Source organism: Zerene cesonia, chromosome 16, assembly GCF_012273895.1.
Source record: "Zerene cesonia ecotype Mississippi chromosome 16, Zerene_cesonia_1.1, whole genome shotgun sequence".
Classification (NCBI taxonomy): Eukaryota; Metazoa; Arthropoda; class Insecta; order Lepidoptera; family Pieridae; genus Zerene; species Zerene cesonia.
This window is the reverse complement of record NC_052117.1, coordinates 3,889,349-3,908,180: the sequence shown is the minus strand read 5'-3', so window position 1 is coordinate 3,908,180 and position 18,832 is coordinate 3,889,349. Positions and strand designations below refer to the sequence as shown.

The window sequence follows — 18,832 nt, the reverse complement described above, 5'->3', positions numbered from 1 at the left end:
ATTATTAGAATATTATAATTATTAACTTTTTGCTTATTTATTTCGGATTATGATAAGCCCATTAAATATTTTAAAATTCATTAAACACTTGTCTCTCTGTCAATATTCTATCTATCCTAAGAACAATGCAACTAAAACAACGAATATCAAAGATAAAGTATACACCAAAAACAATTGTTACCACGTGTTTAAACGTAAAAAGGTAATCCAAAAATCGTATTATAATCTTTGGAACTTTTCCCTCCACAATCAATCAACGAAATCCCCGTTTCTTTAAGCCATTTTAGGATAAGTATTTAAGTACGTCTGAGTTGTCTACAATTAAAGGGGTTCCGTAATATAACGTGACGTTTTGTTTGACCACCGTCTGTTGACAATACGTTGACGCTAATCCCGGAACAATGGTCGCTTTATCCCGGCCTGTCAAATGATGCCCAAAAGCATTCCCTTCTGAGTACCGTTAAACCTTTTAGTTAATATTCGGTTCATTTTTAATTTCAATTAAACGTTATGTGAAATTCAATAAGAGTCTTTGTAGTGTGGTTGATGGTCGAGTCTTGAGTTATCGTTTTAACTAAATTTAGTTAAAATAGGATTTTCTATTCAAATAACAAAATCTGTTAAACATGTACCAGTTCAAAGCTGCTATCAGATTCGCTTTCACTATAGTGATAATTTAAATGAAATATAGGAGAAGAGTAATTAACATTACGCCCTAATTGATATTACACAAGATTCGATATTTGTGTCAATAGCTCTAGTTAAATAACACTAGCTTTCCGCCCGTGGCTTCGTCCGCCAAAAATAGAATTTCCGAGGCAAAACCTGAGCAAGATGAATCTCGCTTAGTGCCCGTTCTCGTCGATCTTATGTCCTCACTGGAATCGCAAACTAAGATATGTATCACTTTAAATCCAAATCGGATGACCCGTGAGTGGTTTTGGTTTCGACGTAGAGAAAGAGTTAGTTTAGCATTTAAAATGTTATAGTAGAGATATCATTATTCACCTACAAACTTGCTGTACATATTTTCCCTTTTTTATAGAATTGATAATTATAATTCATAAAGAGAAAAGAATCAGCTACCACGACGGAACGAAGCTTGCCGATACAGCTGGTATATTATATGCAATTTTTAATGTGTATGTAAAAGTATTTGCTTATTAAAATGGTCTTTTTAGATAGATATATTAGAAAATTAATTATTCGGTTTGAATTATCGTAAAGTATGATGATAATGATAATCTGATATTCTTATTCAATAGGATCAAAATAAAAGTGTAGACATAATTTGGCAGACATATTTATTTATACTTATTAAAGTGTAGCTTCATCAATTAGCAACTATTTACAAATTCGGATGAAGTTTAAAATAAATTAATTTAACTAAGCCTAACTCTAATATGAATTTGGTCATGGGGAAACCAAAATATTTGTTTACAACACAAAATACTTTTGGCTTTAACTTTTCACGCTACGAAAAAACAAAGATAAGTACATGTCAAAGCTAACATCAACTTTAAACAAATTCCTACAGCAACAATACAAGGATTAACTGACCGGCTAATCTAAACGATATGAGTATCGTTTTAATATAGTTATATTAAAAACTCGGTATTAATTAGATAAATTTTCTGTCGCCTTCAAGAAAAATATACTTTCTCTGTTACAATTTTTACAATAGATCCTTCATATTTACAAACTCGTACAAGTATTTATTGCTGAAGAAGAAGACCTATATATAGGTCCTGTATTAGGACGTCTATTCTATTGAAACGATGATAAGATCCTGATACTGATATTAGATAAGAATATAATGTTAAGGAAACACAAACCGAGGGTATGTCATGTTTATAAACGAATTGATTATTACGTAAATTTTACCTTTTAATGACTTATAAAACAGCTAATGTGATAAATAATTCGAATATACAACATAGGAAACGATTATCGCTAAAAACACAGCGTAATCTGTTTGACTTTCATTTCAATTTACCAATAATATTTAAATACCAACAAAGTATACACATAATTATTTCATTCCAGCTTTACCTTCGGTTTGCGTCTGATTTAACACAGTTTTATTTATGGCATATCAAACACGTTTAGCAGAAAACCATACCACAGCGTAAAATTTCTACGAACCATAGACAAAGTTAAAAACAGCACGTAATATTACATAGTCTTTGATTTGCACACGGCACAATACAAAGAAACGGTGCAAGTATTTAACACCTATAAAATATTTACAACACACAAATTCAATTATTATTCATAAAAAGATATATCGCTTAGCCTTATATTATTTACATCTAAGATTCCTGGTGTTTTCCTTACTGTGATTTCATAAATACATTTATAAGTACAATTTTTAAATTTACAATTTTTCTAAAACTACATACAAAATTTATATAGTATGATTTTATAGTTGCTGGTACAGTGATTGTCAACGTACAGAGTAATATAGATCACAAAAAATAAAAGTCACAGATATCCGCACCACCACAACTCTCACAAGTTCAAACTAATTTAATTTTATCACATTCGAAAATCCTTGACTTACTGACATTAGCACGGTTGCATCTACTCTTCAAACTATTAAGTCCATACTCTTTAGGAACTGAATGCCCGATCTTCTATTGACAACATTTCATAGCTATGACGTCACACTACGACATCCCTCGAAGCGGGTTCGTTAGTGGGTGTTTCAGGAGCTAGTACTGGTTGAAAACAATGCGAAGTTGGAGTAAAATCTTCCACTAGTTTTCTTTTAAGAACAGATGAGGACCCAACATAGACGTTGGTACCTGGAAATGTACCGCGTCGCCTTCGCCTCCAAATAATAGCCGCTAGTACAGCTAATCCAAAAGCAATCATTGCGGATAAGCACCCAAGAACTAGCTCAGAGTCAGGAGCCCTCTCCGGGACACGTTCTCCTCTCATAGAACTTACAAGAACGGACATCAGCCGATCGCCTTCACTAACTTCGACGTCTTGAACGCTTTCAGTTGAAACACGTTGGGCACGACTTGTGTCAATTGTCATCGTTTCTGATTTTTCATTATCAACACCGGGTGTACGAGAAACCAGTTCTACTTGGATATGATAAATTGTGTCAGGCCATAAAGATAATGTAACTCTTGTAGAATCTGTGAATAGATTTCCTTTTAATCCACCTCCATCTACCTCCCACGTTACGAGATATACACCTCTCGTTATTCTCGGTTCCCATGCGATTTCACCAATGACAAGAACTTTCTGGTGAATAAGTGAAATTTCTTTTAATATCCATTTATGTTCATCGTGATTAGACGTGTTGCTATCGTGAGCTACCCAAGTTTCGTCTGGGCTATAAATTGTGACGAGTCCTAGAGGGTCGACGACCAGTACACGCAGTAAAGCACCTTCGTTATTGGAAGGTACTCTGGTGGCCAAAGTCTGCGTTTGGATAATTTGCCTCCAGGGGCCTTCAGCTGCTCGGCGCATTACGACATACACGAATGGTGTAGGCCTGGAAGCTGTTCTTGGAGCCGGCGGAGGCCAGCGAGCAAGTGCCCCACTCACTCGCATTACCCCTTCGCCTTTTGTGTGAATAACAGGTTGTGTCTGGGAAGCTCTTGCTGCTTCAGCGTGGAATTCACAAGCAACCTTGCAGCCAGGGAACTGTAACAAATCATCCATTTAATACATTGCGAAATTATTGAACAATGTCACCGAACAATTAAACTATTAGTATAAAGATACTTACACAAATATCCTGTTCATCACAAACTGCTCCCCACACCTGATAGTTGGATTGAAGCAATTCGCAATTTTCCCAGCACTGCAACAATATATTAAATGAGATTCTATTCATGTGTATATTATGCAATAATTATGTAAATCTATAAATTTTTCTAAAGACTAAAAAACTTATCACATAATCAGTTATTTTTCCTCGAGTATCAAACAAAATAACAGGTCTCTGTCAAATTGTTAGGTATCGGATGGCTCGCGCGTCGCGTGTTGATACGATCGTCTGTCATTACTTTTGGAATTGGGACATGCTCGTTACAGCCCACAAAACGTTGAAAACTAGAGTTACTTTACCGACAGCCGCAAAAACAAAAGAAATTTTTAAATAATATTTAGATCTACGTATTTTTGTTTCATAGACACAATTTCTTAATAGCAAAGCATATTAATGTAACATTTTAAGAGTCTATCTAGTGATATTATTGAGTTACAGACAGAACGAAGATTAATTAATCATAAAATAGCTTACGTCGATGACAAATATCGCTCATTAGTGTGACAATCGCCAGCGTTCGGGTGACGTGACATCTAGTAGAAATCCCTGTGATGGCTAGCTCAAACATTTGTCATTGGGAACACTCATTAGTTGGAGTTGACGTTAACTTGACGCCCACTCTCGCCTCAGTAAGCTTTAATAATTATAAGAACCGGCAAACCCCGATTATTAATTATTGCTATTGACAAAACGTTCTGTCGCTTGGAATCCGCGGTGCGTTTGAAGTTAATTTTATTGATTTAACTAAGTTATGATTGAGCTGCTTTGACGGCTTTGCGTTTGTGCGCGACTTCTTAGTACGTATAATATATGACACTGCCATTAAAATATCGCTATTAGCTGATCCCCTGAATTGGTTTGTGGGGTCATTAAAATGTTACGATTGCTCTGATGTGAGGGAGTAAATCAGTTAATATGAGAACGTTATAAAATCTACTTTAATGTCACTGAATAACGATAATTACCTGCGGTAGTTTTATTGAAGCTATTTAGCGACTTTGAACAGCAAATTTACTTCAAGAGTGTCTGACATTTTTAGGGTTAATTATATGTACATTTTTTCTTTGAAACGTACATGATATTTATTTATTAGTTACAATCGTTGCAGTTGTTATAAAGTTAAAGACAACAATAACTGAGTTTCAAAAACACTTGATACAAATTATCAAAACTCAATACAAAATGTAATATTGCTGTGTGTTTTAATCAAGGCCTTTAAACAATCTTGCTTGAAGTACCGATGAGATCCAAATTTTATCAGTCTTTTCATTAAGAAAATGGTATAGTGCACACTGTACATTGATAGCTTACTATACTTTCTTATAAGGCTTATCAATCCTGAGGTAAATAAAAATATCGTCAACAAACACTGCCCAACCGGGTTGTATCTGAGCGATGGTAGGAGCAGTTCAAGGGAGCTTATTAATTATGATTAATGTTGCTTCTCCGGTTTTAAAAATAAAGGAACAATGCTATCTTCATTGTTAAATTTAAAACATACCATAAAACAGTCGGGGCCTTGCAAACACGATGACTCCCCACCGGGCCGAGGCGCCGCAAACTGCGAACAAAACATTCAGTCGGGTTAATTATCTTTTTATATGCATTTTATTTAGGGTTATGTGTTAAATAAATCCCGTGAAATGGGCAATTCATAAAAGTAAAATAAATTAACGTTTAAGTGAATCTCCAGGTAAAATATTGTTGTGCACAATTACAAATACATTTGATGGATCCGATTTTATTCGTTGCTTTGGTACGGAATTATAAATCTGCTTAACCAAAAATGAAGTGGAACAAAGATACGACAAATTTTATTCTTGTTTGTTAATTTATACAATCAAATTGTTTTATTAGCGTACTAGATTGCAGAGAAGACATTTAGGTATACTAATAGGTATTTGAAAATATTTGTCAATCATTCTTTGTATTCCTTAAGCCTTCACATGTAGTTATTATTGAAAAGCCACATAATTAAGGTACACAATAATATTCACTAGCCATAATTGTCTTATGATTGTCATAGTTTAATTACGCCACTTAGAAAATAATTTAGTAATTGATATAAATGTAATCATTTGAAATACAAGAATATATATAGAATAATATAAAAGTGCATTCACAATTACAGATATCTTGACATTTATATTAAACTCATATACCATTAAAACGCGATTTATTATTGAAATGTGCATTATACAGAATAATTATCATAAAGCGCCGGAACGATACGGATTTCTGAAATGTAAATTGCACTTGCTATGGATATTTAATACAAAAATATAATTATTTTTAATATGAATCTCCACGTTCAATGAAGAGTATAATTTATAAAATTTTATATCGTAGATATATAGCAAAATTAATTACAAATTTCTTTAAGTCTAAGCAAAATCTCTTATAAGTAAGTAGGTACCTACTGTATTTTGCTATTCATATAAATCCGTCCCAAGTTATTTCTGTTTTTCTATAAATTTTTTTATCCAGCCTTCTAATAAAATAATACTTTATTCAAATAAACATTATAATTTATGCAATTTTATGTATGACATGTTCTCGCTTTTATTTCAACTTCATTAACATTTCGGCTACCATTTCTCCATTAAGTAAAAGCACCAAGAGAAGGCAATGCACTCATGCAAGTATATGATACAGTTTATCCTTACATTCTAACCGCAAAGTGCCACGACTAGCCTTTAAGTCCGTCTTGCGGTTTTATCTTTGAGAAGATGAACTTTATACAACTCACATAAAATAAGAACCCTCGAGTTCCAGTGTTTCAAACTGACGAGTATCTTACGTACAAACAATAGGTACCTACTCCATTTCAGTTGTTTTAAACGCACGTGGAGTTCTAGCATACAACTCAATAGACTTATTTACATAAATCGTACTTATCAAATCGCTTTAAGACTTTAAATAAAACAAGACATTTTGATGAATGGACAATATCTGAACAACAATGCTGTCATCACAGTCTGGGTGTTGTTGATAAAAGTTGCTTTTTAATTTAGAAGTCATCGCGTCAAGTATTAAAATTGTTTATAAAAAGTCTATTGACTCCATAATGACTATTCAATACTAACAAATACAAAAACATAATGAACTTTCGAATTCTTAATTAGCATCGCACTTATATTTAAACTGTATAAAAATGAACGTTTAATTATTCTCAGAACGAATACATTACTTGTTATCTAAGTCGAGAGGGTTTAATATAAGAAAAAAGTCGGTAATGTATTTGATAACAGAAAGGCATCTGCCTACCGTCGTCGTTTTAATTGCTTGATAGGCAGTGGGGACAAAATGGGATACAGTGGCATCCATCTTGTCAAAGCCATCAATGTGATGGAGAGTTTTATAAATGCTTTTAAGAAAGGTCAAGATGACTCGGACCATTTAAATTTTTTCTCTAACAAATCGATCTGAAGGCAACGTGAGTTTTGAATTTAGAATAATCCTAGCAAGCGTAATGTTAAGTATTCATAGTTAATTCATAGAACTACCAACTTCATTTATCATTGTTGTTCCTAAGAAATATAAAGATTAAATTATAAGAGTCTTCTGTGAAATTAATTTAATTTTCTATGAAAATGTGGATGATTTCAGATAGAATATAATATCATTAGTCATAATATGCACATATGAACCTATTATTGAATAGAACACAATCACAACTCACTGCATGTAATGCAAAGTATAAATCTGTTCATACGAAAGAACTGTAATGAAGGGAAAAAAAATCCACTTGTAGGTCACTATCATTGCAGCTAATGACGTTAATGTCTACCAGTGGCCATCAAACGAGTCCGTCCGTTATTAGATGTAATCAAAGTAATTTTTCACACAATTTATTTTTTTCCAGCACGATACTACGCGACCGATGTGTTATTTCACGTCAACTAATGATAACAAAAAATGTACGAGAGTGCTCATGCTATTTATAAAGAAAATTACATTACCTTTTTTTAGCGTGGAGTGGCAAGCAAACAGGTCATTGTGATGTGTAAATATAATTCAAGAACATTAAAGATGTGAGTGTAAAGATAACATATGACAAGAAGTACGTATTTTTGAAATCCCGAATGCCTCTTTTTGCATTTTTACATTCTGATGTCCGTCACGATTAAAATTGACTTTGTTACAAAAAAGATCTCATTACGAAGCAATAAACAATTTCACTTTAATAATATCGTTTGACATTTGCTTTGCCATCAAAAATGCGGCATAGAGATAAGCGATCGACTTCCGCCTTTCCAAATTCTCGAACTGAGAACATTTAACCAATTCAATTATTACCAGTATTGTATCGCACGACTCGAACAGCTCAAAATATGAAAGTTAAACAAAACAAAAGTGATGAATACACTTCGGCACAGCAAAGGGAAGTAAGTGAATAATGAATGACGGTGATCGAAATCAGTGTGGTGTGGCCGAATGGTGTATTTACGTTAGATGCCGACTCAGATTACCTTTGTTCATCAAACATTTATTGAGTATTATTTAATTAATCGTCTGTGTTTGACTTAGCGGACGACGCTCGAGAAAAATGGTTTAAACATTTCAACCGCTCTTGAATTATGTAATATTCATTTAAGTTTTAGATTGCTTTAGGGATCTTTAGCTGCGCCCGTCAAAGTTAATATTCTATGTCATCTATTAACGTCGTTAAAGGAACATAATGTATACGGTACATTTTTAAATGGTTCAGGATAAGGCAACGCTTGAAATTAGAAAGCCATTAAATATAATCGTTTATAGGGACCTGAGGCTGTACTCGGAGAATTAATCGATCGATGGGCACACACGGCCGTTTACAATCAATCTATCAACGTTTATGTAAGGCGTAACTACCGATGATCTTCATTTATCATTTTGTTTTGTGGGTAGCTAGCGCTCTTGGGGGTCAACGAGGCCCGAATTCCTCACAGAATGTGCTAAACAAACGTTCAAACAGTTCCTACATACTGATGCGTAAAAGTAATTTATGCCGAACAAGATATGGCATGTCGCCAATGAAATCTTTTTACCCTGAATAGTTTCGCGATGGAACTTATCTAGCTTAATAAAATAAACAATAGTATATCTTTGTGCGGAGATATGGGTGGGAACGTTAAACGTATAACAGCCTCGAGTGAGCAAAAACATCATGAATTATGATTTCGCATAAAGATAAAATACAATCTAAGCTAGCGCGCCAAATGGCGAAGAAAAAATGTAATTTTCTCGTGATACACCGACCGCGATGCTACATCGGAACATTCGTTAACATTCGTTTGATATAGAAGGGCAGGAACCTTTGTACAAATAATAATCCCGACGTATCTAATTCAAATTATAATTTTATAATTTAAATGTTAATTCGAATGTGATTGTTTGGTTTCCATTCCGTTGTTTATCTATGTAAATCGAGCTGGTATAATTTTGAAGATTGTGTAACATCACTTCGAATGATAAGATTTAAGATTGTAATAATATCCTGCACTTTAATTGTTAAAATTTGATTGATCGTCAGTTAACATTGTGTAGCGTAAATTAAATTCAAGCAGAATATACGACTACGTTTCTAACATAGATAGTATTTTATAGGAACAAGGTATGTATTAAGTAAATGAAAGGAAAGGTCGTTTGTATGAACTCTAACAGGATTTGAATCCCCATATACTAGTATTAACGTCTTACAAACTTCGAAATAAGACAGTTATGTGAAAATATATATGAAATCTTCAGTACTAACAGAAATTTTGTTTAGTTGCCTATAAATTTGTGTATTTTACATTGAATTTGTATTACAACATCACCTAGAACATATAGGAACAACAAATATTGCAAATAGTGAATATAATTTGAAAACATAAGGTAACAAATTGAAATATAAGTTATAAATCTCTTTAAAAGCTTTTCAGCGCCACTCGAAATATTCAATATAAATGACTTAACCGATTTGAGAAATCCCTTGAAAAGTGTATTACCTAATGTGTCCTACGCCGAGCGTACGCCACTTGTTATTTTATTTGATCTGAAGGTAAACTCTATTACCCAGAGCGTTTTTACAAGTAGAAATTGAATTACTGGTCCAAACCGTGTTCTTACTCGAAACTAGGTTATTGGATATCGAGTCGCTAAAATAAAGTGATAAATCGTATTCGGATACGAATTTACTATTTGAAATAAGTAACTCAGAGTTTACTTGATTATACTTATATATTATAGGAAAATGTATTACAATTTCTTATGCTCCGTCGATTTGATTTTTGTCCTGCTAGCTAACTAGTTTTTACGACTGCTGTTATTGATATTATCACAATAAATATACCATAAACCTTGTCCTCACAATTACATAAAACCATAAAAAGCGGTCAATTCTGTCCAGCCGTTCCCAAGATGATCTTTCATATACGCGGCAATTGATTTTTATTTTTATCAAAGAAACCTCAGAGCGCAGGAACGAATATGACCGATTAATGAAATATACGTCCCCGTAAGCAATAAAAGATGACATCGACATCATTAGTCCCAGGCACGATATGAATTTTTCATAAAATATGAACTGGTACCCGCTCGCAAGTACGTAGGCCATTGGTATCAATATGGATTTCTTTCACTCGAGACCCTTACAATTTTATCTCGCGAACACGGCTATAAAATGTCATTCGATATCGTAGACGTGTGTAGGAATTCATTAGTGTATCCTAACAAAGCAAAATGTTCGTATCGAACAAATGTTGAATTATATTTATATGTCTCTTAATAACGATCATAAGGGCGTTTATCAGTTCTGAATTATACACATCCTGCCAATTTGCTTCAATACATTATAGCGCCATTAAGTTTTTATCGCCGAAGCCGTTTTGACCGAACGTATGTAATTACAATCCCGATAGACCTTTAACTATCTTAAATTCTTCGGTCCAAAAACCACTTTTATTATAAAAGGATAATAGATGCGTTTCAGGTACGCATTACATGATTGGCACCTTGGAGCCCATAAATTTACCTGCTTTATTACTTTAGTTACTATTCATTAGGCAATTACGTATTCTAATAAAATAGGTATTTAGTCATCTGTGTATAAATAAAACATTATTATTCCTAAACCACATTTAGGTTGTTCACGCGAAGGGAATCGGAAAGCTCTGCCCACTACGGGTGCGAAAGTGTTAAGCGTTTAAATCAAGCTGAAACTGCAACACCATAAATGGGCACAAACACGTACCAAATTTGATCATACAGCGAATAAATTAAATACGAACACAATCAAGGATTAAATTACTGCTTCATTCAGCATCCCACACAATTGCGCGTCGCGACACATACGCGACACTTTGCCGCAACCGCCGAGCTCTATGTATGTAGGTGCCTTAACATATAATATTGTAGCACATTGTGTGACTCTGCGACCGCATATAAATGCGCTGAGAGCAAATAAAACGGTGCTATAATTTCAAATCATACGGACAGAGAATGGGTGTGGACGGCGCTCTCATTGTGTGGAAATGATGTAACCACTATTAAAAGTGTGGGCCGTATCCCCTTGAATATTTCTTGCAACGAAGACGTAGGGTCATATCGGCATTTTATATCTCGCTGGAGACAATAGCATACATTTCCAATAAGAAAACCCGCTTCAAAAACTAAGTGGTCGAGTTGAATTTCTAACTCCCATCGTAGCAATTCATAATGTTATTCCATAAACAAATACCGCCTACGCACTTTATTATTCGAATCATATGTATATTACATGCAATAATGTCCCCGAAATATGACTATATCTCTTAAAACACACTCAAAAAGCTGTATTCGATATATTTTTATAGGTGACATGCTGTCACATGGGACATGGGCTATAAATTAAAGTAGTTTATATAAAGCCGAACGATCACCTTTAAAACGCACTGCTATAATATGGAAGTATAATAAAACAATATTTATTTTAAGTATTCATTATCTAATTTAAAAACAAAACTTGTGACACAGCTACAAAAAGTAGGTATCTATTTATATAAAACAAAAGCGATGAAGATTACATAGCAATTTATATTCCGAGCATTTTCATAGATAAAGAGTATTATTCAGTTCCAAATTATTAAATCCTTTCATGGCTGCCTCGATCCGAGTATATTTCTATAAAATCCCAGTCACAAATCTGTTACTTTTACGAGAGAGACTAGCAAAGGATTACGAGAAACTATTATGTTCCGGTTAAATTCCAAGAATATTCCCAATGTAAAAACTTCTTTTGTTGATAAAAATCTAGCAAATGTTGCAGACGGAGGATATTAAAATGTATTTGTCCGGCATCTACTCAAATATACATACTTCTTATCAATAATTATAATAGCTATGAATACTGTTAAACGATATGCAGAAACTGTAAATCAATTACTCACTTTACTTCCAGTAATATTAAGACAAATATCTATTTAATACTTAACAAAATTAGATCGTTTATTTTTACCATTTAAAATTTGAACAAAATCATTTCAAATTCAAACTTTTCGATCTAAATCACCGAAAATACGGCGTAGTAACGCCGAAGGACAGTTTAACCCTCGCTACGGATTATTTAGATCCCCGTCTCTGTTGTACTTATGCATAATTGATATTTTTGTCTCCCTCTAGGCGTCAGTTTTTGTAAGTCTCACAAGTTCCATGGAGCATGCGACAGATGTGCGCTTGGATGCGGCTCGTAACGAACCATGTTTCGATTGGGATAATCAATCATATCTCCAATGTTTGACCGGTGACCGGATCGCTGATTTAGTAAGCTTGTGTTTATCTAACATTATCGACACGATAATCAACTTACCTATAATGAAAAATGGGCCTACATATAAAAGAGAAACTTGTAAATAATTTAACTATTTAGAATTAAAAAACTTTTTAACGGATTTTAAACGCGATTTATTCATTATATATACTCGCGTAAAATCAAACATGAAAATACTAATTTAACTATTCATAAATTAATGTACACGTATCATCCTTTCTTTTACATTAGAAATGCGAAACTGTTCTTTAGTATGTTTGTTAATCGTTCTAGTCTCAACGGAGTGATTTTATGAAATAATTTTTGTACCTGAAGGCAGGAGGCTAGTGACATGGGCTACTTTTATCCGCTATGAAACATATTATTCCCATGGGAACTTCTTTTGACTACGCGAGCGAAACCGCGGGCCGAAAGCTAGAATAGATAAAGGTATTTTATTTTATACTAGGTGTTGCCCGCAACTTCGACCGTACGGTCCTAATTTTAAATTTTCATGGTACTAACATTTATCCCCTATTTTATCCCCTTGGGGGTAGAATTTATCAAAATCCTTTCTTAGCGGATGCCTAAATCATTGTGCTGGCTGTGCGTTGATAGATCACTATGTGAGTCAGTTAGTCTATCAGTCACCTTTTTTATACATATAAGTGATATACCGATGTTAAAATATTCTCTCTCATTGCAGGATATTAGAAAATCAGTATTCCACAATTCGAAACTAATCTTTAAGGTCACGATGCGTGCAATGCATTATGAATTATCGATGTACAGTTAGTATCGACTTGAATGTGCAAATTATTTTCAACAACCGCATGCAATTGGGTTATGGTAATATATTTCAATAATACTGGAAACCGTGATTTTGAATTTGAATTAATCATGACGTCTATTTCAGTATTGTTTAGGTTATTGTTAGAAATGTAATGTTGTGAATTGGTTAAATTGTGATTTGATAAATTCGCTGTTGTGGATTTGAGTTGTTATAACGAGTAATTATGTTTTCGGTTAGATTTATCTGCTTAGGGTTTTAAGAACTGTTACTATGGAGTTTTAGATCATAATAGAAAAAATATAAGTTTGGTATGTATAGCAATTTTAGTAAATTAGGTAAGCTACAAGTCATGGTCGCAGATTGAGAGAAGTCTTTCTAAAGGAAGCTCGATAAAAATATCTTATAAAAAATATGTTGAGAAGCGTCTTTTTAATGATATACTTATTCGTTTACAGTTAGAAATATACAAGATTGAAAAATACATGTCATAAAATAAAACTTTAGACATACATTCAAAAACAATACATTCAAACCACACATAAAAACAATTCAGAATCAAACTGTTATACACAATATATAGCCCACAATAAATGTTAACAATCCAGGGTTGAGCCACACGTAAAACGATCATAAATTCAAACGAAAGTTGTTCTATTGAAAACTATTATCGCCAGACAACCCTAGCAAGTGCAACGAAGGCGTAAAACCGACGTCGAAATGGTTGCGTTTCCTATGTATCTGATTTAAGTTGTGACACGTCGTTTATTCTACTTACGGTTACTAGCAAGCTTAGATCCGATCGATTTATTGCCCACTTCGCTTGTATAATAACAAATAAACAAACGATATTCACAATTTATAATATATTCTTGGATTATAAAAAAATTGCTTTGATAATCGAGGTGTGCCCGTGAAAAAGTTCTGTCTAATGTTATTTTTTACATTGTAACTCCTTTCTTTGTATAGATACGTTTTTTTGTTTGGCAATGAAGTAAGATAATTAGTATGAATCGTGGACGATTTTATTTATTAGGATACATCAGTAGTTAAAGTCATATACATATAGTAAATATGCTTAATATCTACAGATCACATTTCCTTGTTCCTTCTATCTATCTAATTATTATAATTGCACAAAAAAAAATCAATATAATAGTGCCTTAAAAGTATATCATTAATGTTTTTCATATTACATTTCAGATTGCACATAAAGTGGATGGAATGTCCATTGAAGGAATTGTATTTCTTCATATCTAGGTAAACCGGGTAAACGTTCCATACCTAGAATTCTAACCGTGGTGATCGTAATTGCCTTAATTACAAATAAGTTCTCAAATTATCTCTAAACGTCCTTCATTTCGCAATAAATTTATGTTACCTGATAGAACTTTGTCTACATTCTACTTAAGGAATTATCAATCTTAAACGGGCACGATATCGCTAGACTTCAGAGAAATGAACAGTTAGTTTATCAACGCATTATATCGAAGCAGTGCCTCGATCGAAATCGGAGATGAGATACACACGACCCACATCAAACTAAAGCTCACAGTATCACTGATATCGACTCCACTACGCTTTTATTTTTAACTAATCTGGAACACTTTTTATTACAGCGTTTACGATCGCGGCACGGCTTAATTTTTATCGCGGTAATATTTCAAAAGTATAAAATAAGAGCAATTAAAGGGTTCATAACCGAGCGAGCAAATGGCCGCATTCTCTTACAAATATTTATATAGGCGGTCGAGTAAACAGTAGCGTTAAAAGCAAAGACATGCGTTTAATCCAAGACAAACAGGCTGAAAGAATTATACGAGAGGGACACAAACACGTTTAGGTCTCTTTGCTTGAGGGTAAATAGAGAGCGAGTGAAGTGAGGTAATCCTTCCATGCAGGCGTGTTAGGGCACGTTACGGCGAAGCACCGCGGCTTCAAATGTAAATGACTTGCTTAGAAACGCTCTGAAGGATTAAACATCTGCATATGTATAGCGTTTGTGTGCCCAGGTATGTTGATATTACCGGTCCTTAATAGAGACATTTATTTTCATAACTTTATAATACGTCCAAAATTTTAGCTTTTCTATTCAAATATATACGATAATACTTCGATTTTGACATGATTATCTATTTTGTGGACTGAAATTATATTTAGTGATAGCCTCCTTATGGTTATTGGCGATTTGCATCTTAAAATAAACGGTAGTAAGTTTATATTCTAAAAATGAAAGGTCACTTATTATCAACAAGTCATTGGCAATTTAAAGACTTCGTTATATTTTTATGAATCGTTTCGAAAAGTAATAAGTTATTATCTGTCCAAAACGAATTACTGTGCGTTGTAGTTTTGATAGTAAAACAATTTACGATTTTGTACTGGACTCGTAAATTGTCAAGATCTTCTCGTATATGAAATAAGGTTTTATCGATAAACCATCTTCTATCACAAATAAAATAAAACCGAGCAATACGTCTCAGGTATCGGTCTCAATAAATCAAGTGAAATTACTTCAATAGCGAATACAATGGGATTCTTAAACAAAACAAAATGTTGGTTTAGTTAAGTGCTGCAATAAAATGACCCCACGTAAATTCCTAACATCCTGGTAGCGATAACCCCCTTATCTTGGCGATGGGAGAGCGTATCCTACAGTCGGGAGCTAACCAACTTGTAAGAACTTAATTTATGGCCAATTAAGGTAGTGTTAAGCTTAACAAACACAAGTATAATTCAAGTAGCTAATACAAGTTTAGCGAACTACCAAGTTTAGCTGAGATACATAAAATACTCCTACAAGCAGTAGTTTTGCCTCAGAGACTCGGACAACATGAAAAGTGGCCTACTTTAAGTTAGAAACTAATCTCTTAGCGTAATAAGTCTTTAATCAGTGCAAGTGATTCAAGAATTTCGTTTTAATCCTGAATTTATTGGTATAAATAAAGCTCTTGATTGAAGCGACTATAAAACAAAGGGATCAGAGAGTTTCTTATGGAGTCTTGGCCCTTTATTGCTTATTGAAACGACTTCCAAATAAGTCTAATAAGGATTTATGTGCATGGAAATAGAATGAGGAATTTATCATACTATATCATGGAGATAATCTTATACTGTTGAGGATGTAATTCCGACACAATTCGCATGTCAATCAGCACTTCTTTGGATGAATATTTGTTTTTGATTTAAGCACCTGTTTCGAGTAGATATAAACTTTAGAATGACAAAGTTTGGGATAACGACCAAAAACTCAGCAAAGAAGCCAGATGCCGCAGACAGTTGGCAACAAGCGGCGGCGAGTTCTGTAAAAAGTTTACTTTAAAAACTGTGTAATAAATCAATAAAGGTATTGGAGGAAGTGACGTTAAGGGAATATTTACGGCGATGTCCGTTGGTTCCGCGATAAATCTGAGCTATGCTTTGTAGTTGCCTCTATGGGAGCTATTACCACTTACGAGCGCACTTGATTTAGGTTGGCAGGATATCGGCCTAAATTTAAAATGTGTTAATGCTTCTTTTGAAGCGCTCTTAAGCATTTTCTTTTGTAAGGTAATTAGGTTAGGTCTCCTCACTTATCTTTTTTTTTAATTTCTTGTAATTTGTACGAACGTGTTCAAGTATTATGACTTATGATATACAGTTAACACATTAAAATTAAGTTTTATATTCACAAATAGTATTTTATTTTAATGAGAAGGTACATTGGTAATTATTTTTAGAAAATATTTAATATCTTTATTATGCGAATATTAGCACTCCAAATGGCAATAGCAGGAAATATCATAAATAATCATAACATTAAACATACTAATTTTTATAGCGTTACTTTAAAACAGGGTAATTTTAATAAATTCTGTCATAGAATATATTAAACTTGTTTGCATATAATTCGCATGATATTAATTCTTATCGATGTCTAATTTATTTCAAATCAATACAAATTGTATCGTGTCCACAAGCTAATAAATTAAATAATTAAGATTAGCATATAAAATCTATATGCTATTTACGGCTATATTTTTATTGGTTATATACCTTCCATACCATATTTTTATATCACATTCAATTCACAATTTATAATGTGCTCTCATAATTATTTATATTTAACTAGCTGCACCCGGCAAACGCTGTTCTGCCTTACTCTTATCATTTAGGGGTGTGAAAAATAGATGTTAGCCGATTCTCAGACCTACCCAATATGCTTACCAAATTTCAGAGGAATCGGTCAAGCCGTTTCGGAGGAGACTAACATTGTGACACGAGAATTTTATATATAAGATATCAAATATCTAGCTTTCAATATATTTTATTACCTTAATTTTTAGCTCACATAAAGGCTAAAAACCGAACTTGATTTAAAACCAAATTTCGAAAGACCATAAGAGATAAACAATTTATTACCAGAAAGCAATTTAAAATGTTCGAAATAAGATTCATATAACGAAATGTAATTTCAAGATAAACGAGTGACCATTGGAATACTTTACCTCTCCTATTGTGTACACAAAATTACCTAAAGTCATAGAAAGGAAGGGTTTGATTTTTTGTTGAAAGAAATCGTTACGGTACGATGGATCCAATTTATTGGAAGACCACCGTAAGCCTTCTTTGTCGCATGGTCACGCTCAAATTCTACCTGAGATAGCAAGTGCGTCTGTACTTTCTAATTAAAATTACTAAAATGCGGACAACAATGGATTCTCGCAGCTGTACTAAATACATAATTAAATAATTATACCTAATTGTCTATAGGTAAGCACATACTTAGGAAATGTTAAATTAATATTTAATATTTTACTTGTCTGGAATGTCCTCCTTTGAATTAGAATGACATTTATGCGTAATGACATTTTTATTTTACTTTTTAAATTATTTAATGCACGAGTGAATACATCTCTATTAAAGATATATATTTCACACTACATTTTAACTAATTTTATATGTGTGAAGGCCCTAATTTCAGCAGCAGTTTTATTTGTACAGTATACTAGTTATGATGTGCTTCAAATTTAACTATGTAATGTTAAAACACTTTCGAATTAAGATCCTAAGTATCAATATACACGGCAGGCAAAAGAAATAACGGTGTAGTGACAAGTGAAGCGGGTTGCGAGTGCTTGAGTTACAAATTAGTGATGTCATTCAGGAAGCTAGATTTAAATTGTACCGTCTATCCATTGTTTATTTTTATTTGTATTTCTTTAATTAGTATTTAATTATCTGTACACGTAATGTGAAAATCGAGTACTCATAAGTTCTTTATGGGAATAAGACTTAATTCTCCTGCGTAATAAAAACGTTGATAAGCTGATACATTTATTTAATGGTTGTTTATACCGTTAATACATAAAATAAGCTCTTAAGCCAACAATAACATGCAAATATTATCGAAACATAATGTGCTCTCCAACACTTTTGTACTTACATTAAAATTATCTCACTAATAATTTTCGAGATAAAACACACTCTTATAATTTACTTAAATCCATTTTAAAGTTTAAAA

General features: G+C 33.1%; 1 protein-coding gene across 1 annotated transcript in view; it reads right to left on the bottom strand.

The window, feature by feature from the left end:
* Positions 1 to 1,287: 1,287 nt before the first annotated feature.
* Positions 1,288 to 18,832, bottom strand: part of LOC119832833 — a 38,290-nt gene continuing 20,745 nt past the window's right edge. Inside the window, exons 2-4 of the mRNA XM_038356620.1 lie at positions 5,292 to 5,351; positions 3,749 to 3,823; positions 1,288 to 3,663 (exon numbers count right to left, since the gene is read on the bottom strand). Of these exons, the coding sequence (XP_038212548.1) occupies positions 2,665 to 3,663; positions 3,749 to 3,823; positions 5,292 to 5,351 (1,134 nt within the window). The 3' untranslated portion in view covers positions 1,288 to 2,664. The remainder of the gene's footprint in view (positions 3,664 to 3,748; positions 3,824 to 5,291; positions 5,352 to 18,832) is intronic.